General features: G+C 17.5%; 3 protein-coding genes across 6 annotated transcripts in view; 2 read left to right on the plus strand and 1 right to left on the minus strand.

The window, feature by feature from the left end:
- Window positions 1–19,519, plus strand: part of whd (carnitine O-palmitoyltransferase whd) — a 28,520-nt gene extending 9,001 nt beyond the window's left edge. The window contains exons 7-16 of one of the 3 annotated variants that reach the window (XM_031918810.2): window positions 5,624–5,828; window positions 6,876–6,983; window positions 7,145–7,170; window positions 8,502–8,567; window positions 11,226–11,288; window positions 14,616–14,730; window positions 14,914–15,183; window positions 17,196–17,345; window positions 17,406–17,615; window positions 18,131–19,519. In XM_031918810.2, the coding sequence (XP_031774670.1) occupies window positions 5,624–5,828; window positions 6,876–6,983; window positions 7,145–7,170; window positions 8,502–8,567; window positions 11,226–11,288; window positions 14,616–14,730; window positions 14,914–15,183; window positions 17,196–17,345; window positions 17,406–17,615; window positions 18,131–18,235 (1,318 nt within the window). In that variant the 3' untranslated portion in view covers window positions 18,236–19,519. The remainder of the gene's footprint in view (window positions 1–5,623; window positions 5,829–6,875; window positions 6,984–7,144; window positions 7,171–8,501; window positions 8,568–11,225; window positions 11,289–14,615; window positions 14,731–14,913; window positions 15,184–17,195; window positions 17,346–17,405; window positions 17,616–18,130) is intronic. The other 2 variants (XM_012491265.2, XM_012491266.2) reach the window with 2 other exon arrangements.
- The window catches only part of cin (Molybdenum cofactor synthesis protein cinnamon), a 46,437-nt gene that overhangs the window by 16,624 nt on the left and 1,924 nt on the right, over window positions 1–27,889 (minus strand). The window lies entirely within an intron of this gene.
- On the plus strand, window positions 22,068–27,109 carry Set (NAP domain-containing protein SET). Of its 2 annotated transcripts, none has more exons than XM_086908372.1 (5): window positions 22,068–22,443; window positions 23,216–23,405; window positions 23,708–23,904; window positions 24,158–24,422; window positions 24,523–25,482. In XM_086908372.1, the coding sequence occupies exons 1-5, from the start codon at window positions 22,186–22,188 to the stop codon at window positions 24,546–24,548; spliced, it is 936 nt and encodes a 311-aa protein (XP_086764498.1). In that variant the 5' UTR covers window positions 22,068–22,185; the 3' UTR covers window positions 24,549–25,482. The 2 variants fall into 2 exon arrangements, with proteins under 2 accessions (XP_086764498.1, XP_003697198.2); XM_003697150.4 differs by having other exon boundaries at window positions 22,075–22,443; window positions 23,699–23,904; window positions 24,523–27,109.

Here is a 27,889-nt window from a genome sequence, read left to right on the forward strand (position 1 = left end):
AAAAAGATATTAAAATATACAGACTATTAATACTTTTATTAATAAGTATTGATATTTGTATGTGTATTAAGATATATTTATACATGAAAATTCTATATTTATGAAATTAAAATTTATTCTTTTTGATGCTATAAAATAAAAAATTTTATAAGTTTTAAATTTTAAAATTTGATAATTTTAAAAAAGAGAATTTTTCATAAATTTCAATGATTAAAATATATTGTCAGATTTGATATTAAATAATTTTTTCTTATATTACCATCGTTTCATTTTAATTTTTAAGACATTAGCAAAAAACTTCTTAGTATAAACAATTGTCAAAACACTGTTCTTATATAATCTAATCTAAATTTTACTAATGATAATAACGATGTTAGCACATATAAACAAACTCTAATTTCTTAGAATTTGAGAGAATATACAAATTTTATTGTTACTTATAATTGTTATTTCGGATATATAACAAAGTTTTTATTTTCATGAAAATATAATTTCGATGATCGAATTTTTTAATAATAAAAAAATAATAATAAAAATATTTCGACTTACAAATTCAAAACTAAGATTTAATAAAATAAAATTTAAAATATATTTGAGAACAAATAATAATCATATATATATATATTTATATGTATATATATATATTTTTTGAGTTTTGAGTTCAAGTGAATTTAAAAATTAGATATCAATTCGTTTAATGATTGAAATATATATTATATATATATATATATCTATATATATATCTATATATATATATATATTCCTATATATATCTCCTCTATAATTAGGTTTATAATATAGATTAGATAGTACTATTTAGTATTATCATCATGAATAACGTTTAGATTAGATTATATATGAACAGCGATTATTATTAAACAATCGCCTATGCTAGAAAGTTTTTTACAAATATCTTTCTGTTATTACATTATGAATCATGCTATGAATTTTACTATTAATAATTCTATTTTTTTTTATTTTATTTTATTTCTTTATAATTCGTAGAATACTTTAGAAAACAATTTATTAGTATATTTATTTTTCATTAATTCGATTATATCTTTCTTATATCTTATATTTAAGATATCAATAGATATAACTTTATCGACATGATAATGCCGATAAAAATAAGATCATGTAATGTAAACTTTGGTATAGATAAGCATAGAAAGTATGTAAATTACATGTAAATTTGTACGATAAAGTTAAAAAAAAAATTCATTATAAATGAGTTTTTTTCGCAAAATAATTCTAATATATTTTATAACAAATAAATAATACAATATAATGAATAAATAACTACAAATAAATAAAGAAATATCATATAAACATAAACTAATATTTTATTAAGAAATTATAATAAAATAACAATAACAAATAACAATAATAAATTTTGATATAATATAACAAATTATTATATTATAATAATTTATTATTATTTATATTGTTATTTATATTCTACTTAAAGTATTGTCTATTGCTACAAGAGTAATATTTATTAAAAACTAAATAGTTCTTATATAATTATTTTATTAGTAAAATCGTAAATCAAATATATGTTGGTATCAATCAAAAATATTTGTGACAAGTTGATATCATCATATAATTTACTAATTATTATTAATGATTCAATATTTGATTAATCTCAATTTTTTGATTAATAAACAGATTAAATAAATACTGCCAATTACTATATTGAATGAAAATCAATTGTTATTATTTTATTTTTTTGTTATAATTTTTTATAAAATACTTTTTATACTCGTAATTTTTAAATCAAATTTTTAAATTTGAAACTGTTATTTTTTAATTCTAATCGTTGAAAATTATCAAAAAATAAAAAAAATATAAAAAATTTTTGTTATTTCAAAATAAAGTTTAATTTAAGTTAATTAATTTAGTTTAAAGATTTAATGTTTAAAGATTTTTTTATTTAATTATTTTATTTAATGTTTTCAATTTTAAATAATACTTTCATTTGTTAATATTATACGAAATTGAAATTTATGATTGTGACAAATTTATGAAATGTATATACTACATACACATTTTTTAAAATATTTAAAAAATGAATAAGTAGATAATTCATAATTTTTCTATCTAACAATTAACCTTAAAATTTTATTTTGTGATATAAAAATTTATACAAAATGCAATATACTTACATTTTCTAAATTTATTTTCTTCTTCTTTATAAATTTATGTTCAATTCTTTTAAAATTCGAAGCAACATGTAAAATTTATCGTATTAAAATTAAATAAATGATATTCTATTTTTTTAAATTTTTCTATAAACTTTTAGGTTTTTTTAGCACATTATATATCTAATACAATTTTTATTATAATATTTTATTAGTATTATAATTTTCTGATTGCAAAATGCAAATATGAATTATTAATAAGTTTTTTTTTATAATAAATTTTACTTGACAACTTATTAACGAATTGTTCACTATAATACTCAATTAAAGAATTACGCGACTTTTCAAGCATTATTAATATCTCTTTCTTATCATTTAATAAAGATATTAGCTTAGCTATAAATGTATTATTAATATATTATCTTTTGATCGAAATTCAGAAACAAATTAATCATTTGCAAATTTTTTTATATTTTTTATTATATCAATAAAATTAAAAATATCATAGGAGGTATTATAAACTATGCATTAATAAATATAATATAAGCGATAAATTTCGATTTTTTTCGAATGTATTTGTATTAAAATGATATTGAATCGAAGAAACTAAATAACAAAAACTGAAAATTAAAATATTTTCATTATTTTTAAATTATATAATTATTTTTAACAAAAATAATGATCTTTAAATATTTGTAATTTTTGTGATATTTTAATAAAATATTAATAAATAAGTCTTGGATTCGATTAATATTTGCAAAATTAAGTCAATTTCTGATCATATTTCTGTGAATACTGCTTTGTTGGATATAAAAATTATTTTCTAATTGATATATAATATAATCTCATCCTTAATTTGATTTAAATCCAATAATTAATTTGTTACTAAATATACCAAATAATTTAATACTAAATATACCAAAACTTTATATATTATACATATCTATTCTTAAAATAGTTTTAATATAATTTGTTATAAATACAAATATAATTATTAGGATTTTATTTCAGAATCAGCATTTTTGGCAATTTGAATATTAAATTCAATTTTTTTTATTATTTTAAATAAATTACATAGTTAATGTTTTTATTTTTTCTTTATTTTTCTCCAATTTTGTGGATGTTCTAGTTCTTTTAATCTTATTTTTTATCTCTTATGTTTTTTTAATTTTTTTTTCTTTATATCATTAATATAATGTAGAAAGTTGAAGTGAAAATTTTATTTTTTTCAGATCGTTTTATCTTTGCTTTTGTACACTATTAACAATTGAAAAATTTAGAATGTTTTTATTAAAAAATGTTGATTAAGAAATGTTGAAAAATAGATTAAATAGTTATACTTTAATACTTTTTCATCTATTTTTTTAGAAACTCAAGATATGTCCATCATAAATATCTTTTATTGATTCATTATTTTTTCCAATGAAATTAACTATAAATATATTAAAAATATTAAAAAATAATTAATATTAAAAATAAGAGATTTCGATGATATGAACTTTAAAAATATAATTTCGATAATCCAAATACTAAAACAAATAGGAACATACAAATAATATAAAACTGAAATATATTTTTCGATAATAAGGGGAAAACGTTTTATTTGAAAGAAAGCGAATCCATTAAAATTTTTTTTATGAAAACCAATATCTGTATACAAACAAAATGCAAAAATAATTAAAAACTACTTAGATATTTATATATTTTTTGACTATGAAAATTGATAGATAATAGCTTATACGGATATATAGATTTTTTCGATAAACGCAACTTCGCAATCAATGTCTTTAATTATGCACGTGCAATTAAAATATGTCGAAAAAAGATTAATTTATACTACAACTTATTTATTTATTTATTTTATACTACAACTTATAATAGTTTGGTATTTTAATTATCTAATAATAAATATTAATGATATAACTAATGATCAATATTAGTACCGTTTAATAGGAACTAAAAACTATTACTCTTTATTTACAAATATAATACCAAAAATGAACGAAAAATTTTGAATAAAATTTTTAAAATCAGTTATTTGAAAAAAGTTTTAAAAATTTAGTATTAATTACATTCACATTTTGTTCTACAAAAAAATGTCTTAATTAATTTAAAAAAATGTCTTGAGATATTGTACATCATATTAAAATATATATATTTTTATTCTATTTAACAGAGTTGGTATTATTTTCAATTACACATAGGATTATATAGAATTTATTTTCTTTTCGAAATGTATACTTGATACATATTTTGATATATATTTTTTATGATTATTGGTCAATTTTGCTCTTATGCAATTTCTTTTTTCTTAACATTATTTATTTATTTTTTAAATAAATATGTTAATATTAAATATCAAATTTTTGCTTCTATATATGTTCATTCTATAAAAATAGAATAAAAATAAAAAATAATCGTAATATAATTTTGTTTATATTAAATTTATAACTCAGTTCATATTTAAAATTCTATAATTTTTTCTCATATACTAACTACACTTATATGTTTATATCTACTTAACATGCTGAAACATGTTGCGATACACATATCAATCTCTTGATTTTATGATGCAATTTGTAATAGTCAACTGGTAATTAGCATATCAGTAGTAGACGATATTTTTAGAATTAATTTGATTAACAAGCAACGTTGATATAAGTTACTACACGTGGAATGTATCAATATCGAATATTCAGTTTCAAGGATTCAATATCATAATTACATATTAATTTAGCTTATATATACATATAATTTTATGATGTCTTTAATGATATATATATAAAAATATTTTTGATCTTTTTGATTTTTAGGCGAATATTATCTAAATATTGAAAAATATAAATATTTATTCATAAAAAATTTTTGTATTTATTCAATTTGATTACTTTTAATTTTCTTAATTACGTTAAATTTTCTTAACGCAGAAATTTAAAATTTAAAATTATAAAATTTATTTCTTTCAATCAATTATCTTCTTATCTATTTCTTTTTAATCTTCAACTTTTTATTTTTAATAAATAATAAATATATATTAAAAAATATACATAATATTTTTAATAAATTCTATAGATAATAATATCAATGCTGAAAAGTAATGAGACATTTTTAAGAACACGTTTCACTTATTATGTTAATATCAAATCACAAACTATGTAATTTCATGAAACCTAGAATTTGATATATATACATTACAATGTTTCTGCGTGTATGGCTATATATATAATTATAATATATAATATAATATATAATAATAATATATATATATATATATATGAAATAAATTAAGGACTAAAAATTCGAAAATTCGAAATTCTTTTTTTTTATTTTCATTTAATTTTCATTTAATTAAATTTTATTTACATATATAGAAATAATAGAAATAATATATGTTAATGTAATGTGAAATTGTTGTTTTTTATTGTGTATATTATTTGAATATTTAATAACAAATATTTTTGATATAATATATCTTATTTCAGACAAATGCAACAAATTTTAAATGATAAATCAATACCATCAGATGGTGAAGAGAAATTGGCTGCTTTAACAGCTAGTGAAAGAACTGCATGGGCAATAGCTAGAGAAGAATTTTTTTCAAAAGGAATGAATAAGGCATCATTAGATCTTATTGAAAAAGCTGCATTTATAGTTGTATTAGATGATATACCATATATATATGATCCCGTAAGTGACATTAAAATATTTTGTTTGTAGATATTTTTTTATTAAAAATAAATATTTCAAATAAAAGAAAAAAATAATTATTTCAAATAAAATAAAAAATTTATTTGAAAATAAAAATAAAATTCAAAATTTTATATGAAGAAATTATTTTCAAATGATTATTTACCAAGTATAAATAGAATATTTCAAATAATAACAAAATAAAAAATAGTAAAGTTTTTCATTTATAAGGAACAAAAATTTTATATTAGATCAAGAAATTTGAAAAGTAATAAGTTTATAATTAATTTTATAAGAAAAATTATTACAACATAGAAGAAAATATTTTTTCAAAAAATATTTATATGATATTATATAGTAAATATTAAAATACAATAAAAAATAAATTATAAGTAAATATTAAAATAAAATAAGAAACATTAAAAAAATAATTGAATAAATGTCTTTACATTTTATAAAATTTACAGATAAATGTTAGATCTACTTTTTGCTTACTGCAATAATAAAACAATAAACAAATAATATATCAAATTTTTTTTTAATATAAATAATGAGAAATTTATTTGACTTCAAATACAAAATTAAATATTAAAATATCAAAAATTATTGTCTTTGATATTGACATTAATTTTTCTTAAAGATAAATAGATAAAAAGTTTTTTCTTAATTAAAAATTAATCAAATTAAAATATGATAAAAATTTTTATATATATGTTCTTCTTTCACTTTGTTAATATTGTTTATTTTTTTCTCTATGTAACTCCATTATCAAATACTAAAAACTTAACAAAATATCTTCTGAAAATCTAAAAATATTTTCAATAGAAAATATTCCACAAAAAAATTCATTTTAAAAAATTTGTAACATTACTCTTTTTTTAGATCTATTCAATTGATTTTTCAAATATTAATTATTATTTAAATAATATTATTTTTGATTGAATAATAAAATAAATGACAAATGAAATAAAAATTTTATTTGAATAATTATTTACATTTGTTTTGATAATATTTAATTTATAGTTTTTAATTTTTATACATTATTAGGAAGATCCAGACAAATTAGATCAATATGGTCGAATTTTATTGCATGGTAAAGGATATGATAGATGGTTTGATAAATCATTCACTCTGTGCATAGGTAACAATGGCAGAGTAAGTAATTATCTAAAAAATAATTTGAAAGTAATATAAAATAATTTATAATATAATTATTTATAATATAATATAATTATTATTATATATAATTATATATAATTAGTATAATATAATATAATTATTAAACATTTTATTACATAATTATTATTATATTTTAGATTGGCTTTAATGCAGAACATTCATGGTAAGTTTTAAAAAATAGAATTAAGTTATATATGTGATAAAAAATAATATATAAAATAAGAAAGAGCAATAAAAAATAAAGGAGCTGTTTCACAATAAAATATTTATGTTATTTTATATGTATTTAAAAAATATAATTTTTTCATTATTTTTTATGATAAAGTCTAAATTTATTTTATTAATCTGAATTAAATTTATGTGATATGTGATATGAAACATCTCCATTGTTAAAATCATAATCATAAAAATTAAATCATTTCATTTAAATGAAAAACTGAAGAAATATATACTTCATTATTACTATTGTTAATATTATTAATTATTATAGTTAAAAATTGATAAAAATAGCACAATTTTGTTTACTTAAAAAGCACATAACAAATCAAATTATTTGTGATTCATATAAAGTAAAAACATTATATATATTATCTCAACAATTGTCAAGATTGAATCTGCAATGCAACATTCATCAAAACAGATACAGATATTTTAAAAGATGATATATTGATTTTATTTTCCTTTAAGTTTCATTTATTAAATAGAGAGAAAAGTTTAATATATTTTTTTTAATCTTATATTATTTAATAATTTAAATTGAATTAAATATGATTTTATTCAATATCATTTTCATTAGAAATTTTATTATAATATTCCATGAAAATTTTATTATGATAATAAAAAATTTACTATGTCTTTTTTATTTTCTCTGACAAAATAAATTAGTTTCAAGATAACAGAAAATGCAACAATTAATAAGTTTCTAATATATGTATTTTATGTTATTAAATAGTAATTAATAAATATTTTGACAACTTTTTGAAAAAAAAGAATATAATTTAATCAATGAATTCATTATAACTTTCTAATTTCCTATTTTTTATATAATTACAATGACACATTATCTTAATAATAATAATAATTAAGAAAATATTCAATGAATCCAATAAAAAAATTTTGCTAAAGATTTTATATATTTAATGTATTTGGATTAAAATAAGACATATAAAACAGATCATTTGAATATTTTAATGTTATTAGTAATAGAAAAAAAAATGTATCAGACCAAATTTGAATAAATTGATATGTAAATACATAGAAATTATATAAAAATTAATTTCGTTTTTTAAATAGAGTTTGATCTGATTTTTTTCTGTCAGTAATAATAGTTGAGATATTCAAGTAATTTATTTGGTGTCTTACAATGCTTTATATGAATTATAAATAATATAATTTCTTTTTACTCATCATATTAAATATAAGGGTATAATGATATTTCACTTTAAACATTAGAAAATATCTTGAAATTGATACATAATTAAAAGTGATGAGTAGGGCAGATGCTGCAGTGATGTCACATTTGTGGGAATACGTGATATGTCAGGAAGTCAACAATAGAAAGTAAGAACCTAAATTTATAGCTTCTGGGGGTTTATTTCATTTTTGCTTCTTCTGCCCATTCTGTCTTCTTTTCAGCTAATTACAACCTAATTACAACACATTATGATTTGAAGATGTTTAAGAAATTCATAAAATTCATTTAATTTTTATATAAGTTATTACATAATAATATATTTTTGTTTTCAGAAATTTCATAAGATACAAAATGATTCAGAAATATATGTTTTCATATGTAATATTTCCAGAGTGAATCTATACACTAAAATAAATATTATATAAACATATATTTTATATATCTTACATATTTCATAAAGAAACATATCGAACACGCCAATTTTGATATAGGATTCTAGATTGATAAATAGATCTCAAAAAAATATTTCATACATATTTTTTTATTGGTTAATATTCAAATTAAAAAAGTAAAATCAATTCTTAAAATTGAGAGTTGAAATATTTTTTTAATATCTTGGAAATTAAACGATGTTTAAGAAAAAATTTTTTTTCAAACTAAATATTTTTAAGAAATTCGATTACATAAGAAAATTTAAGAAAAGTTAATTTTTTTGTTTATATTTTGTTATATTATAATGTGTTGAAAATTTTGAATTTTTTATTAATTTTAACTAAATGTTAATTTAGTTATATATATAATAATATAAAATATTATTTATAATAATATGAAAGAAAATGAAAAATAATATTTCTTTTCTCTCTAAACATTTATCTAAGAATAATGATACAATTGCAATTAATTTTGTTTTCACCAAACATGATTTCACAAAATTCTTTTGAAGATATATAATGATAGAAGTCATAATTATAAAATAGTTGTTTACAATATGGAATTAATAATTAATTATGGATCAATGAATATATTCTGTTTTAATTTTGTTATTTTTTTGAATATAAATTTATATTCATATTTAATGTGATGATTAAATTGTAGGCAAAATTTTTCCAAATGAATTTATACATGTCTAATTTCGTTGTCTATTTTGATATTATTGTAGTAAAAGTATTAAATTTCTACAATCAATACATGAAATTTTTCTAAGTTCATTTTTTATCTTTATTATTTTATGATCTATCATATTTTTAAATACAAGAAAAATCTTAATATCAAACTCTTTTTTTAAAATTTTTTTTTTTTTTTTTTTTATAGATGCTCTTTAAATTTCATTATTGTATCTTTAAAACTAATGAAGGTACATTTTATAAATCAACGAATTTTTATTTTTCTAAAGACATAAAAATGAATTGTTGAGATTCTTTTTATAATTAATAATACAATTATGTTTTAATACTCGGTTCAATATTTATTTATTATAATATTATATTTTATATTGTTTCTTTCGAAAATTGTACGCCAATTATTTAATCTATTGATATATATGTGGATTTTATATTTGGAAAAATTTTGTTTGCAATTTGATCATCACATTAAATTTAAATATAAATGTATATTAAAAAAATAATACAATTGAAATATAATTATTGATCAATTCCTCATTGTAGACAAACGTTTCCGTTAACGTAGACAAATATTTGATTCCGTTAGTTATATGGCTATATAGTCATTTTGCAAGAGAATTTGAAAATCTCGTGGAGCCATATTTCACAAAATGATTGTAATAATCATTGCGATGGTATTATTATTTTTAAATATTTTTGAGTCTCGTAATATTTGTTTATACATTCGAATATGTGTTTTATATATTTTTCAAAAACTTTCATAGTGTTATATCAAACAAAATAAAAAAATAACAAAATAACAAATTTCATATAAAATTATCACAAGTGTAAATTAACATTGAGTTAAAAAAATTCAAAAATATAATTTGAAACAAAAATTTTTTTTTATTCTATTTATTTTTATTATTTTATTCTTTAAGATATTAAAAAAAAATGTTTTCAAATCTCATTTTGAAAACTGATCTCATCTCTTTAATAAATATTAGATAAATAATAGATATCATTTTTTTGAAAACTATTTCCTATAAATTTTATCAAAATCGATATGTCACTTTGATATGTTTTCTTGTTAATATAATTTATGAATAATTAAAGAAATATCAATAATTATAATTAAACTAATCAAATGTTCGTTTCGTATCTTAATGTTGTTACGTATTTTATTATATTTTATTATAAAATTTCGCATATATTATTAATTATTATTAATTTCGCTCAGAAATATCAATATAAAATATAAATTTTAAAAATCTTAAAAATAAAAATTTAATGTTGAAATCAAAAGATCGAAGAACTTATATAATAACTATCTGTTTGTGAATAAAAATATAGTATTTTTTGATATATAAAGTTGGTATTTTAAATATTTTTTTTAATTATAAATTCAAAAAATAAGATATGCAATATATGACTTTTTTTTATTTTATTATTTTTGAATCATTTTGTATATTTAAAAGTAAAATAATTATGTCCTGGATTACTTAATATTTTTTCTAATTTATTTTTACAGAAAAATAACTTCTTTTATTTCATATATTTATATTTGTATATATTATTTTGATAATTGGTAGTAATTGGTAGAATAATATACTAATATATTGTATTATATTATTAATTGTAAAATTATAATACATATTTTATGCATAATGATTCTACTAATTTTGGTCACAATATGCTTATTAGGGCTGATGCTCCTATTATGGGATCTCTATGGGAATATGTTATCGCTAAAGACATGGAAATAGGGTAATTTTTTCTTATTTTTCTTTGTATTTTTTTTTTTATTTTTTATTTTTTTTTTTATTTTTCTTCTTACACAAAATCTTTTACAATTTAGTTTTCAATTAAAACTAATTCATTTAGTAAATATTTTCATTTAATAAATATTATGTCTTCTTTACTTCTTTATATGCATATTCTGTTACAAAAAGATAGTACAAATTAGTCCGTTTTTGTAAAAAAATTTTTATAAAGTATAATATATTAATAAAAAAATCGAAAAAAAAGTCTTATTATTAAAATGAATTTTTATTATTATGAAATGAAATCATTAGAAGTATACAAAATTTTCTTTTTATAATTAGACCAAGTTTAAAATATATTTACATAGTATTTTTAAACAATAATAAATAAAAAAAATAAATTAAAATTCCATTAGAAAGAAATAAATTAGTGCATCATATAATATTGATGCTGGCTAAAAAATATTAAAGTATTTATAAAACTGATTAAATTAAAAAATATTTAATTTTATTTTTAAATTTATTTTATGAAAAGCAGGGAAGAAATAATCTTTATTTTTGCACAAATCTATTTATTTTATTTTTTTTAATTATAAAAATTAAGTGAAAATTACTTAAACTATTTAAAAAATATTTAAAAAAATCTTTTTTAGATAATTATTTATATTTTTTTATTTTTTCATATTGAAATTTTCAAATAATAATTCAATATATAAAACAAATAACAAGTGAAAAATTTAATAATATTTATTTTAAAATGTTTGACAATTTAGCATTAATCATAAAGAAAAAAACTAAAAGTGAAAAAGATAAAAGGTTTCAATTTAGTTCAATTGTATTGAAAGAACAATAAAAACAAGAATTACATTGAAATTAAAAAGTAAGATCTGAAATATTTTTGTACGTAAACAGTTATATATCATACTTTTATAAGAAATATCAAAATTTTAAAGAGTACTATCTATTTGTGAATTATATGTGTTATAAAAATATAAACTAATTTTTTATACATAATATATATATATATATATATATATATATATATATATATATATATTGAAATATAATTGATATAATTGCACAAAAAATATTGCAAACTTAAAAAATCAACGAACTAGTGAATTATACGAGTTTTAAATATTTGAACGATATAATAAAAATATGCAGAATACAAAACTTTAATCAGAATTATACAAAAAATATATCATAATTTTATTTCATTGATAGATTAGTTTATGATACATTATATTTATAAATATAATTATAATTAAAAAATAAAAAATAATTATAAAAAGTATTATATTTATATTATATAAATTATGATTTTTAATATCATTGCATCATTTGATATTGTCAATGTGTTTTTGAGTTTGCTATATTTATTTATTTACATACATTTACATACATTTTATTTTATATATTTATATAAAATAATTACAAAATTGGGATAAACTGATTTTTTTCTTAAAAAAAAAAAAAGAAAAAGCAATGAAATATTTTTTACAGATAATAAAAACAACATAAAATGAAATAAAACATTTAAATATCTATTTAAAATATAATTATAATAAAATAAGTATATAAATATTTGATTATGTTACAATAAAAAGTTGTAAATACATTATGAACATCTTTTATTTATTCTATAGATATATTATTATAATTATTATAATTAGAGACTAGATATATTATTGTAATTAAATTTTCAATTAAATAGTGTATAAAAAAAATTTATTCAAAAAATAAATATATTGAAAATTATGTTCTGTATATAACAATAAATATTATTTTAATTCTTTTTTATTTATTGTTTTTAATGATTAAAGTGTTAGCTTGCTATAATTTTTTTCTTATCATTATTTTTTTTTTTTAATATAATTAAATTAGAATTATCCCAATTATGTAATTTATTTTACATATTTATATCAATAATATATATAATAAATTATAAAAATAAAAATATTCAATTATAGCTTCATAATAAAAACTTTAACTATTTACAAAGGTTTTATATTAAATATAAAAAAATAATATATATATTTTATATTATACAAAAAATTAAATATATTATAAAATTTTATAATTTTTATAATTATATTAAAAATTTTATTTTCTCTGAAATTGCTTAAATACTAATAATTTATATCATAAAGTAATAGTGAAAATAATTTTTCTAAATAATTTTCTTTCCAATATCTTCTAATTCAGACAGATCAAATTTTTAAAATGCAAAAAATTTAAAATGTAAATTTTTAATCATAAATGTTAAAAATTTTAATTTCATTAATTTTTTATTATTTAAATATTATTTAAATATAACAAGACATTTTTTTAGTATTTTTTTTATCCTGAAAAATTAAAATTAAATTTTAACAAATATTTTTTTTGAAATAATTTTTTGAAAATAACTTTAAAATGACTAAAAAATATCAAAATAAATATTTACTAATTTATTTTATTAAATATTTAAAATACTTATCATTTACTCTCAATCATTTATTCATTCTTTTTATAGTATCTTCTGTATTTCTGATAATTATATGTTCTTAATGATATCAATTAAATATTTTTTTTCTTTTAGTAGTTTAGTAATTTTTTTTTTTTAATTTGTGTGATTCAACATATTTAATACTTTGTATAATCTTATAAAATTATTTATTTTTTGAATATATTATTTAAATAAATTAATTTTTTGCAAATTTATTTATATTGTTTGTTCAAATTCACTATTTAGGAATACATTAAAAATTCATTAATATATACAATTCATTATTATAATTTTCGAGATATATTCAATGTGATTTTCAATTCCTACTACAGAATATTTTTGTTTCTTTTTAACATAAATAATAATAGACAAAACAAATTTATATATAAAATATTTTTATGAAACACATCAATCGATTTTAATGAATCATTGCTATAATATTTGTTATCTTTTCAACTTTAAATTTTTTACATTCTAAAAAATTAATCTTTCTGAAACATTTAATTTAAAAAAAATTCAAATTGATTTAAGTTTCAGAAAAAAACACTTATAATATTTTATTGTAAAATGTTATAATCTACATATAACATTTTTGAATTTACAAATAAAAATTAAATATTTCAATTTATTCAATTTAATTGAATTATATTTTATATTCATGCATGAATCTTTTTGTTGAATATTGAAAAAAATTTTATTATATATATTAAGAAATATTACAAATTATAATATTAACAATTATATATCCTTAATGTTTTGTTGCAAATATTATTTATTATATATTTATTATATATAATAAAATATCATATTTTTTATATTAAGACTTATTTGAATATACTATAGATATAAAGAAGATGGTTATAATAAAGGAGAACCAGAATTTATACCTCCATCTCCTGTACGCCTTCAATGGGATTTAACTCCAAATTGCATAGCTGCTATTGAAAAATCAAATCAAGTAATAATCATAAAATTAAAATTAAAAAATTATTTTTCATTATTTGAAATTCTAAACTAATATTTGATAATATAAAAAGAGATATGTAATAATATAATACAAAAAATCAAAATATTTAAAAATATTAAAATTTTTATATATTATGTGAAATATTATTATATTAAAAAAATTTTTAATTATTAGGTTGCACAAAATTTATTAAATGATGTTGAATTACGTATTTATGTACATAATGCATATGGTAAAGGCTTTATGAAGATTAATTCAATGTCACCGGATGCATATATACAAATGGCTTTACAATTAGCATATTTTCGTGATGCTGGTAAATTTAATTTAACTTATGAAGCTTCTATGACAAGACTATTTCGAGAAGGAAGAACAGAAACAGTAAGACCATGCACAATTGAATCTACAAATTGGGTAAAAGCAATGGAAAATAAAGATGCAACTGTAAGTAATTTTATTAAATTTATTAACTTATTAATTTAAAACTTATTAAATTTAAAAGAGAGTAATAAACAAGTATTTAAAATAATAAAATTTTATAATTAATTTTTTTTAAATATAATAAAAATATAATAGAAAAATATCTAAGATATTTTGGAAATTTGTTTACTTAATTTTTTTATTTTATTAATTTTATTAAGAAACTTTTAGTTTTTAAAAACTTATCAATATATTATCACTTTTAATATATTTATATATATTTTTAATATATATTTTAAATATATATTATAATATATATATTTTATATATTTTATATATAAATATATATTTTATATATAAAAAGTTTTTATATATTTTAAATATGTTTTTTGTCTCTGAAACTATTGTTAATATTTCAAAAATTATTGATTATATATTAAATTGATATATATATATATATATATAAAATGATTAGAATTTGACTAATAAATTATAGTTTATTTTGAAATTAATATATGCTATAAGAAAAATATTGTACAGTCATATAAAGTCAAATATAATATAAAGAAAATCATAAATCTTATAAATAATATCTAAAATTTTAATGTTATTACATGACAATATTGATACATGATCATATAATTATTATATCAAAAAACAAATTTTAATTGTTTTAAAAAAATTTTAATCTAAAACGTCATATTTTAGATTTATTTTGGAATTTTTTTTTCAAAAAATTGTAAGACTTTTTAATACTAATTTCTTTAATATGAATGAATATTAATACTTTTTAATACTAATCCATTTATTTATATCTTAAAATTATTTATTATTTTTAAATAAAATAATTAAAATTAATCAAAATAACGAATATAAACGAATATAAACGGAATAATAACAAAACATTAAACAGTTAGATTTATGTTTCAATTGTGCAATTATTCCAAATTTATTTTGATTCCTCGATATACATGTACAGATGAATTCTTAAAGTTTTTTATATAAAATTAAAAGAAAAATACATGGTTAATTATAAATAATCAGTCAATTTAAGTTAATTTTTTAATTTAACTTTTTTGATAGTTCTTATTGTAATCTTTTTAATTAATATTTCTTATTACTTTTGGAGATTTATGTATATATACATTCATTTAATTAATAAAATAATTCAAGAAAATATGCAGAATTAATTAAAATTAATAATGACAACAATTACTTTAAGTATATGATTAGGAATAAAAAATTAAATAATGTTTGATGATTTTGATCTTTAATAATTAATTTATTATTTTGTATTTTTTTTTTTTAAATATTTCTTTAATAATTTAAGATTTTTGTAGATTATTTTCAAAACTATTATTAACATAAGATTTTTTGATTTGATTATGATATTATTTATTTTTTTAATCAGCTATAACTTTATTATAATTATGAATTTTGACAAATTCTATAATTTATTATTGTGTAGCAATATACTCAATTTAATAGCAATATACAAATTAAATTGAAAAGAACAATAATGATTTCATTCTTGTTATTATTCTGAGAATATATTCTTTAATTTTTTTATTTATATATTTCTTTGATTAAGATTTTTTTACTTTATTCATATATAAATTATTTATAATAATTGCATATGTTTAAATATATACTATATGTTTTTCTTTTCTGTATTGAAATTTTTTCATTATTACAAAATTGATAATTTTTATAAAACTGATTTTATATTTTCAAAATATTATGCTAAAAAATAATGTGTAATATAAATGATTTTTTATTCAAAAATGAAAAATAACTTAATTTTTTTTAATACAAAGTAATGATATAAAATCAAATATTCATAATTGTAAAAATATTATATATATAAATATTATATAATTGTAAAATATTATAAAATTATAAAATTAAATAAATATTTATAGTTATATAGGTTATTTTTTATGTTTTTCTAATAAAAGTTCTGTACAAAAATTTTAGTTTTAATTAACTTGTTTTTATTTTGATATTATAATTTATTTTTATTTATTTTTTTATAGATTGAATTTAAATATAAATTATTAATGACAGCAGCAAAGCAACATCAAAAAGGTTATCAAGATGCTATGTGTGGTAAAGGAATAGATAGACATCTATTTTGTTTATATGTAGTATCTAAATATTTAGAAGTGGACTCTCCCTTCTTGAAGGTAATATTCATTAAAAAATTTATATGATATTTTTGAAAAATGTTCTAATTTTTTTTTTAGGAAGTATTAAGTGAACCATGGAAATTATCTACTTCACAAACTCCACATGGTCAAACTTCATTAATTAATTTGAAAAAATATCCAAATTGTATCTCTGCAGGAGGTGGTTTTGGTCCTGTAGCTGATGATGGTTATGGTGTTTCTTATATTATTGCTGGAGAAAATCTTATATTTTTTCATATTTCATGTAAACGTAGTTCTCCACAAACAGTAAGTATATAAAATATTATTAAATAGTTCACACATGATTCAATATTATTCACAATAATATTATCAACTGCTTTGACTTTTTTAAAACTATGTATCATTGTTGAATTTAAATTATAACAATTGTTGCAATATTTTAAAATGAACTTTAATACATTTCTAAAACAATTTTTAAAAATAAAATTGACAAAAAACATCATACAATACTTAGAAATATGAATATAATATTCGATTTCGATATTAATTTCAATGTTATGATCATTGTTAATAAATGTTTATTTAAATTTTTATTAATTTTCATATAACTTCATTTTTTTCAAAAAAAAAAATATATCGATCGTATATCATTTATATTAATAAATATGTCTCGAAAAGTATAAAGCAGATTAAAAATAAAATATTATTGTCAGTATTATTGGTTTTTTTATATGATTATTTATATAAATCTTGTTAATATCTAAAATATTATATATAAAAATATAATATAAAAATATTTATATAACTGTGATTATTTTTAGAATGCTGCCAGATTTGCAAAACAAATAGAAAAAGCATTAGCTGATATGAAGATTCTATTTCTTGAAAGAAAGAAACTGCAAGAACAAAAGAATGGTTCTCTATAATTATTTTAGAGCAAAAAAAAAAAAAAAACTACAATATAGTAATCATAAAAATTTATGATTTTATTTTTTAAATTTTAAAATAATTAAATAAATAAAGATGCATCTATTTTAAATTTATATATAGAAAAAAATAATAAGTAAAATTTATTCAAAAGAATAAGTGATAAAAATTAATTAGAAATGCAAACTATTGTGATTAATTTTCTTATAATATTTACATTTTTGCAAATATTAATCAAATATTTTTTATTCTTTAATAGTATTTATATATATATATATTAAATTTAAAAACGCACAAAATTTAACTACATCTATTTTTATAATAAATATTTATAAAAAGTATTTTTATATGAAAGAGAATTATCAAGTATGATGATTAAGAAATTCTATTATTAAATATTTAGAGAAATATTTAAAGTATTTTTATTTTTATTTTTACTATTCTCTCAGGTAAATTTGTATAAATAAGATATTTTAAAATTTATCAAAAATTAAATAAAATAAATACGGTCAATAAAAAATCTTAAAAAAATAATAAATAAATACTAATAAACATGATGTAGTTTACAACTTTTTAAGCAGACTGTTAAATGAATAATTTAAATAAAATTTTATTCGTTATGTATGAATATTGAAGTATGAACGCATTAACTATCATAAGTTTTAATCTCTTTTATATTACATCTATAAACATCTTTAATATTTTATATGAGATATACATGACATTTAATTATTAAATTTGTATTAATTTTATTATTGACTTAAACAATATTTGTTATAATATCGATAAAATAATTGATAGTAAAATCATTGAAAAAAGTGAATGTATTGCATGCCATTAATCTTTATTAATATTAAAATATTGAAATAATTAAGTTACAATTTGTAATATTATGTAATTTTGAAGGCAATTTTGTATAAATTTGAGCAGACTTAATCAGTAATTAATAATTAGTTTTCAAGAAGAAATATTGTAATTTATTAATAATAAGTTTTATATTAATAATGTAATCATATTAGTGATTAGTTTAAAATGTATTAAATAATATGCCATTATTATTATTTGCAACCTATCAATGCAAAATTTTAATGTTATAAGTAGTTTTATACATATATAATATTATTCATTTTATTATGTTGTGTTAAAATTATATCATAGAAGGTACTGGTGCTTTTATATAATTTTATTACTGAAATTTACAATTTTAAGATATAAGATTATATTATTTTACTTAATGTAAATGAAAGAGACAAATATATGATAATAAAATATATCTCTTTAAATTTGTAAAAATATGATATACCTTAAACTTGTCATCATTTTTTTATTTAATGTGATGTAATCTTTTATTGACATATATATGACATATATATTATGACATATATATGATATATATATTATGCATATATATTGTATATTAACATAGTATATTAACATAGTATAGTATATTAACAATGTACATACATTTGTATAAATAATCTAGATACAATTCAAAATAACAAACAAAAATTTATATAATTAAATACAAAATAATATACATATTTAATGTAATATAATATATAATGTATTAAATTATGTAATAATTTATATAATATATTAATGTATTAAACACTACAATTTAATGACTTTTATATTTAATATTATTTAAAATATCTAACATTTAAATAATAAGTGATTAAATTATATAAGATTAGTCTACTAAAAGACATTAGATCATTATACCTGATAATTTAATCAATTATTTTTTAATTGCAATAATATAAAATTTAATTAATTCATTAAAAAAATATTTTCAGATAATTATTTTGAAGAAAGTAGATAATTTTGAAATCAGTAATATATTTAACTAATTTTTTTTATTTACATCACATTAAATTAATATTAATTTTTAACATTTTTACAATTGTTCTATTTAATTAACTATATATTAACTATTTATTAATTTTATGTAGTGTGTATTAAAAAATAAAAAATAATCAATTTAAATAAAAGTAAATGTTTAATTTAATTTTTTGAATGTTTTATGTTTCAAATGTTTTATAAGAAATACATAAAATATTTATAATTTTGATTGATGATTGTCTATTTTATTATATTTATAAGATTTATTAATATTCATATGTCATCTTATATCTTCAAGCAATGTCATATTATGTATTATATATTATGTTATGTTATTTTTAATAAATTTAAAGAATTAGTTAAATTTTATTTTTATAGAAAGTTATATATGTAACTTATTATATAAGAATAAAATTTTATTCTACTTATATAATTAAAATACATATTTATTAATAGAAATATATATTCATATTTATAACATTTTTATATTTTGTTAATTATTTTATTATTTTATTACCAGTCATTCTACACTTATAATATTATTAAAATGTTTTCTATATCATCAAAGGTTAGATTTTTCAAATGATTATTAATATTATTAACTTTTCAAATATTGTTTTGGTAATACTTATACAATAAAAAATATCTAAATATGATTTATATTGAAAAGTTATCAAATACTTATATTTATATTTATTATATTTTTTATGCAATTCATATAAATTATAAATTAGTTAAATAATTTTTCTTTAAAGTATATTTTAGATTATTTTAATTTAAAATTATTTAAATTTTTGTATTGTACTTTTTCATGTACATTTTTATAAGTTTTGAAAAAATAAATGTAAAAATAAGTTTTAATTGTTGAATTTAATTATTTATACATAAAATTTTTTGGAAATAACAATATCATATTGAATTTTTATTAAATCCATTTAGAGAATAGAAACATTAGCATCTTGTATTATAATTAAATAACTAAATTCAAATTTAGTTAGTTAAAAAAAGTTAAAAAATTCCATATGACAATATCATATTGTTTGTTCAATATAAAGTATCAAATATTTTTCATAAAATTTTCTTAACTTTATTAAAAATTAGAAAAGAATAATATATAAATATATGCTCATAAATGTTTTTAAATGTTAATAAAATAATAAAAATATAGCACATAAAAATAAATAGTATTAATTTTTAATTAAATAATATTATTAATTTACTTTATTAAAATAATTTCAGCAAGTAAACATTTTGTTTATGTAAATATATCAAATAAATATTGACTAATCTAGTATATTCTTAAAATAAAACAAAAAACCAATTTATCATTTTTGTTAATTTTTAATAAGTTTTTAATAATTTTTTTGTTTTTAATAAAATATTTATAAATCTATTTTCATAATATTTTTTTTAAATTCTTATTCATACAATATGTTGATAAAATTTTTCAAAAAAAACTTAAACTCTCTATATTATCATAAATACTACATATAACTTATAAAATTGACATTATAATAATCTTTTTCCTTGTATTCAGTCGATTTACGAATATTAAGCTTGAGGATTAAATTTTAATTTTCAACATTTTAAATTGAACTTATATTATAAATATTTAATTTTTTACCCAAAAAGCCATTTGAATATAATGCGCGTTGATGCTTCTAATTGAATAAAATAAAAATCCAAAATGGTTATATAACAAGAAAAAATCCCTAAAATTATGTAAATTTTTACAAATAATTTTTGAACTATTGGATTCCGATAATTAAAACCATTATTTTTTAATTTTTGCATATATAATGAAAACAATTCCAAAAATTTGATTCCCTAAAACTAAAGTTTAATTAAAAAATAAAATTAAATATAATAATAAAAGAATTTAACAGTAAAATATTTAAATTTCTAAATTTTAAATATAAAATACCAGATTATATTATATATTTTGAGAAATATAGTTGCACATCTAGGTGAATTATCAAACTCATGGTTATAGTTTAGCTTGCTTACGCGCCTCAAATTCGTGACACGAGCGTGACGAACGCGGAGTGAGTGCGTACTGAAAATAAACAGAGAGTAGTGGTGTGGTGACAAGAGCGCGGGTCGAACGATGGCTTCGCCGAACAAGAAAGCCAAGGAATTAGAGGATCCAGGTTCGGGGGAGGGTGTTGAATCACGCGATTACGATATTGAAATACAAAAGACACTCGAAGAGATTGACGGGTGTCAGAATCAAATCGATGGCCTCAATGAGAAAGCCAGCGATGAAATCCTCGAAGTCGAGAAGAAGTATAATAAGTTGCGTAAGCCCTATTTCCAGAAACGGAATGACATTATTAAGAGGATACCCAATTTTTGGGTTACTGCTGTATCCTTTTGTATGATGACAATACGTTTTCGCTAATAATAGTTACTGATATATCTTTGACGTTTCTCGACAATGCCGGCGTCCACCGGTGCTAGTCGCCATCTTGCCTACTTGTATACGTATATAAGTATGTATAACTACATGCGGTCACGCGGAATGTAATATAAATTTATTTTTATAAAAAATATTTAATATGATTATTATGCTATAATATTGTTCATTATATGTATTTGATTTTTTTTTCTTATATATTTTTGTTATGTATTACAATCTATAGTTCAAATTATTCTACTAATGTAAATATTTTTCCTTTATTGTATCATTTCTTTTTATACTTGCAATTTCAATCTATTATATTTATTTATTATATATATTTTTACAAACTTGTTTATAAATGTTTTTATTCTTTACAAATTTATAAGTGATTACGTGTATTTAATATTTCATATTATTTGAAAATTCTAAAACAAAATTTAATATTTTTATTATTGAAAAGTAAATTACTAATAAATCATTAATATTAACAATAATAAATATATATATATATATGCATATATATATATAAATATTGTATATTATATATAAAAATTATAATATAATAAATTTTAATATTATAAAAATATAAAGAAAATAATTGAATATATCTTTGTTTTATGATAATATTAATAAGATTATCATTTATTTCAACATGTATACAATCATTCAGTATCATATTCAATATAATTTTTTTCAAGTATTATAAATTATATAAATTTCCTTAATAGATACATAGTTTGTAAACAATAAAGAAATAGCAGAAATATTGGAAGAAGATGAAGAAGATGCTCTTCGATTCTTAAATAAATTAGAAGTTGAAGAATTTGAAGACATTAAATCTGGCTATAGAATTAATTTCCATTTTGATGAAAATCCATATTTTGAAAATGATGTCCTTACAAAAGAATTTCATTTAGGTTCTTCTGGTGAGCACATTTCTAAACTAAAATATTATTTTATAAATTATTTTTTTAAATATATTTTTACTACATATTTAATGAAACTTGTTTTTTAATAAAATTTTTAAAAATTAATAATTCAATATAATACTAGATTATTAATAGATATAATTAATTAAAAGAAAATATATACTAATGGAATATATGAATTATATATTACTTTTTATTTTTAATATGGACAGTGCTTAAAAAATTTATTGGTGAGAAATAAAACTCTACTGAATAATCATAGTTTTGATGTATCTCCTGCTTTTTTGCAGGAGATCCAGCATCTCAAAGTACACCTATACGTTGGAAAGAAGGTGCAGATTTAACAAAAAGAGCTAAAACCAAAGCCCCATTAAAAGGTCGTAAAAGGCCATTAAAACACAGGTCATTTTTTGACTGGTTTACGGATCATGGAGATCCAAGTTCTGATGAAATAGCAGAATTGATTAAAGATGATATGTGGCCTAATCCATTACAGGTAAAATTATTCATATTATGATTGAAAATGATGAAGAGATTTATTAAATATTGATGATACATAATTTTATGCAATTATTTCATTCATTTTATCAATTATTAAATTTTTTTAATATTTCTAATTTTGTATTATTTTTTATTATTAATAATATAACTTATGGTAAAAAATAAATAATAAAAAATAATATATATTATATTTTTATTTATTATTATTTATATTATTTTTTTTTGTATTTAAAATTATTTGTTTTCAGTATTATTTAGCACCAGATATGGATGTTGAAAATGGTATTGAAGGAGATGGCGAAGATTGCGATACAGAAGAGGAAGAAGAAGAAGAAGATGGTGGAGCAGATGATGGTGATGAAGCAGGTGAAGCTGAGGAAGGAGATGATAGCATAGTCGTTGTCGAAGATGATGTAGATGAAGATGATGAGGAAGAAGAGGCTGTGAATGACGAAGAAGATGGAGTAAATGAAGAGGATGATTTATTGGTAGACGATGAAGTAGATCGTGAAGGTATATAAATTTCTTTTTTTTTTTAAATATTGCATTATAATTATAATAATTTATTATTCTTTAATATCTAATATATTCTTAATTAATATTTATATTATAGATGGTGAAGGAGAAGAACCAGAATAGAATTTAAAGTTAGTTTTTCACAACATTGGTTACAGTCACAGACACTAAAGAAGAATCGCTGAAAATACACATCAGATTGATTGAAAATAAATAAAATTTGCAGGACTGAAAATATTGAGCCATATGAATAAACCTCAGGACAATTTTGGGAAATTAAAGTAGCAACCAGAATTTAGCAGACCTAATCTTTTTTGGCACAGAAGGAAATTTTGTGTATAAAAGTACAATATTTATTCGATTGTGCCGAAATAAATAAAGAAAAGAAGGTCTGAGATAAATTAGATAGATTTCACACTGCACTTTGTTGTAAAATTGTGCCGAAATACAATACGAATTCCTTAGTTATATTCATATGGCCTAGTCATCTTCTATATAGTAGATATACAATGAAGAACACCTGCTCAACTTCATCGTGATAAGATTACATTAAGAAAAAAATAAATTATAAGATATAACGAGATAATGGACAGGTGTTCTTTTCATTTTGTTTTGTCACGAAAATTTATTCCATCGCATTACTTCCGGAACGAGGTATTTCAAGTTTCTTGAGAGTGACAGTATATTTCATATAGTTACATGTTCAAATACATCGTATTTGTCATAAAGAAATATAATTTTGTCAAATAGTTAAATCATATATCTATAAAAATTTGTATAGTTTATTATACTATATATTTATTCATTTGCAGATAATAATTTCAATATTTTAGAAACGTAATCATAAACGTATAAAAAGTGAAAATAATTTTACATATTTTCAATAATTTATTTTATCAATTGGAAACATATCGCAAAAATAGTAATATGTATAAAGATGTATAAAAATATATACATAATTCATGTCTTTTTTATAACTTAATTATAATTATATTATGTACATGATGCAACATCACAAATTTGTACTTTTTGAAAATATAAAACTTTTGTAAGGTTATCTTTCATTATATTATTTTTATTAAATATTCATTTATTTTCATTTCATAATAATAGTATATTGATAATAATATAATATGATAATAATATAAAAGATATGTGTTTCTTCTTTTCTTTTTTTTGTTCTTAAAGTTTTTAAAAATATATTTTTTTTATTAGTGATGCTGCATAATATAATAAAATCCATTCTATTATATTAAGTTATATATTAAAAATACAATTAAATTAAATCCGATGCAATGCATTCGGTAGGTATAGAAAAAAATTATTATACTAATAAATCGTATTTCGTTTAATTTAGTATATTTACTAATATTATACTATATCTAATATTTTATTTAGATAAAAATTGATACTTGTCACGCTCAAAATGAAAATCAATTCACGAAATTCACCTCGTTCTTATTCTTCCAGATTTTACATCGTAAACTTTCCACTTTCGCGATAAGAAAATATATCGCAAATGTTTTTCATAAACGTAATTTCGATATATACTTTTAATTCTAACGGCACCTTTATAGATTACTGTTACATGCCAAAGGTGAAGTTAGAATCAGGAGTAATCATAACTCTGTTATATCTCTCGCGATGTGCCAACTGAGAACACATTGCGATCGATTTTAGAGATTTCGGTGCAAATAAAGGTTCTATTGAAAGATTTGATTAGCGTTTCCTTTGGAGTCTAGGAAAAATCAAATAATTACAACGCTCAAAATAGATAACAATTACATCTGATTTAATTACTTAAAACTATCCAAGGAACATGTTTTTAAACGAAACCTATTTATTAGGTCTTGGATAAAATAGTTTCGAATTAAGGAACAATCTTTGGATTAATATAAAATTATTATGATATTAAAAATCTCTTAGAGTAAGATTCCTATTTTTCTACTGAATATTTAAAGGTTAGCAAATTAAGCAATTATTTGATTCCTCCTAGAAAACGATAAGGTACGCTCATCTACGAGCTATTCTCTCATTATAATCACCAGCCAATGTCCTGAAGTGAAATATTCAATGTTAATAAAAATTTGCGTTAATGTGACGTATTAGTCCTGCGTCGAGTTGGCATATGGTCGCACAAAGGACACTTGTGTCCAAGTATGAGTCAGATGGAGATATACAACAACTGAGTGTAAGAATTTTTCGAATCAATCGACGTATTCGTGTCACGCAATCATACAGTAAATGAACAAAATAAAGTTGTCAGTTTGAGATAGGAATGAGTTTTTATATTTGAAATTACTTATAAATATAAATACGCGAATATAAGACATTTTAATATGAAAAAAGGATTCAACATTTTATCCCAAACTTTTACTTTATAAAATATTATCAGAACAAAACATATTTAATATTATCAATTAATTTATATCAATTAATTAAAATTATATCAATTTTTAACTCTCTGCACGAATTATTTTTTTATTTATTTCTGTTGTGTCATGTTTCGTTTATCTATAAAAATTGTTTTTTTTAAATATTATCTTTATGTATTTTGTATTGTTACCTTAGAGAACGTCCCTGGTTTTCTTTTTTTTTTTTGAAATAAATTAAAATGTTTACAATTTTGTCAAAATTTTGTATAATTATTTATATTGGAAAATAAATAAACTATGTGCAGCTTATGTTTTACACTTATTATTAATAATTATTAAAATAATTCTTACAAACATCAATGACAAATATCAAAGAAATAAGAATATAACAAACAATGCACATAATTGCACATAATTTTTTAAATACATATGCTATTTTATTTTATATGATTTTTTATATTATATTTAATGTAAAATATTAATGTAAAATTAAAATATTAATTGAAAAAAAGAACAAAAAGATTTAATTGTATAAAATTTTATTGGTTGTAAAGGGAATCAGGGATGTTAAATTCAAACGACGATTATCCGAACTAATTTTGAAAATTATTTATTTTTCATAATTAATATCTTAAATATATTCAATAGACAACAATTAACAGGGTGTTACTTAAAGTACAGTTTTAATTATTATAGCATATAACAAGCATATATTCTATATAGCAAGCGTAATTAGAAAAAATGCACTTTTATTACATAAATGTTTACATAAAAATAATATAAGTACTTATATAAAAAAAAGAAACTTGTTATAGTAAATAAAACAAAAATTTTCAATTAAGAAAAAAGGGAATAGGAATACATATCTTTAATTTTATATACATTTTCTAAATGAAATTATATTAAGTATTTTATATTAAGAATTTTTTTTTATTGAAAAATTTAATATTTTATTAAATATTATCTTAATATTATGATTAATTTCAAATATATATTATTATTTAATCATTAATTTTTAATAACATTATTAAAAAATAATCACTTTTTATTATTTAAGTAATTTTTTTTATTCATTTTTATTTCTGTTAT

The sequence above is a fragment of the Apis florea genome, unplaced genomic scaffold, assembly GCF_048593485.1.
Source record: "Apis florea isolate Af1SG1 unplaced genomic scaffold, ASM4859348v1 contig_3078_pilon, whole genome shotgun sequence".
Classification (NCBI taxonomy): Eukaryota; Metazoa; Arthropoda; class Insecta; order Hymenoptera; family Apidae; genus Apis; species Apis florea.

Excerpts from the sequence above, each read along its gene's own strand:
- Set (XM_003697150.4), top strand. The coding sequence starts at position 22,186 with ATGGCTTCGCCGAACAAGAAAGCCAAGGAATTAGAGGATCCAGGTTCG. Across the intron at positions 23,905-24,157 it reads TGTGGCCTAATCCATTACAG|TATTATTTAGCACCAGATAT; the intron begins GTAAAATTATTC and ends ATTTGTTTTCAG. Across the intron at positions 24,423-24,522 it reads CGATGAAGTAGATCGTGAAG|ATGGTGAAGGAGAAGAACCA; the intron begins GTATATAAATTT and ends TTTATATTATAG.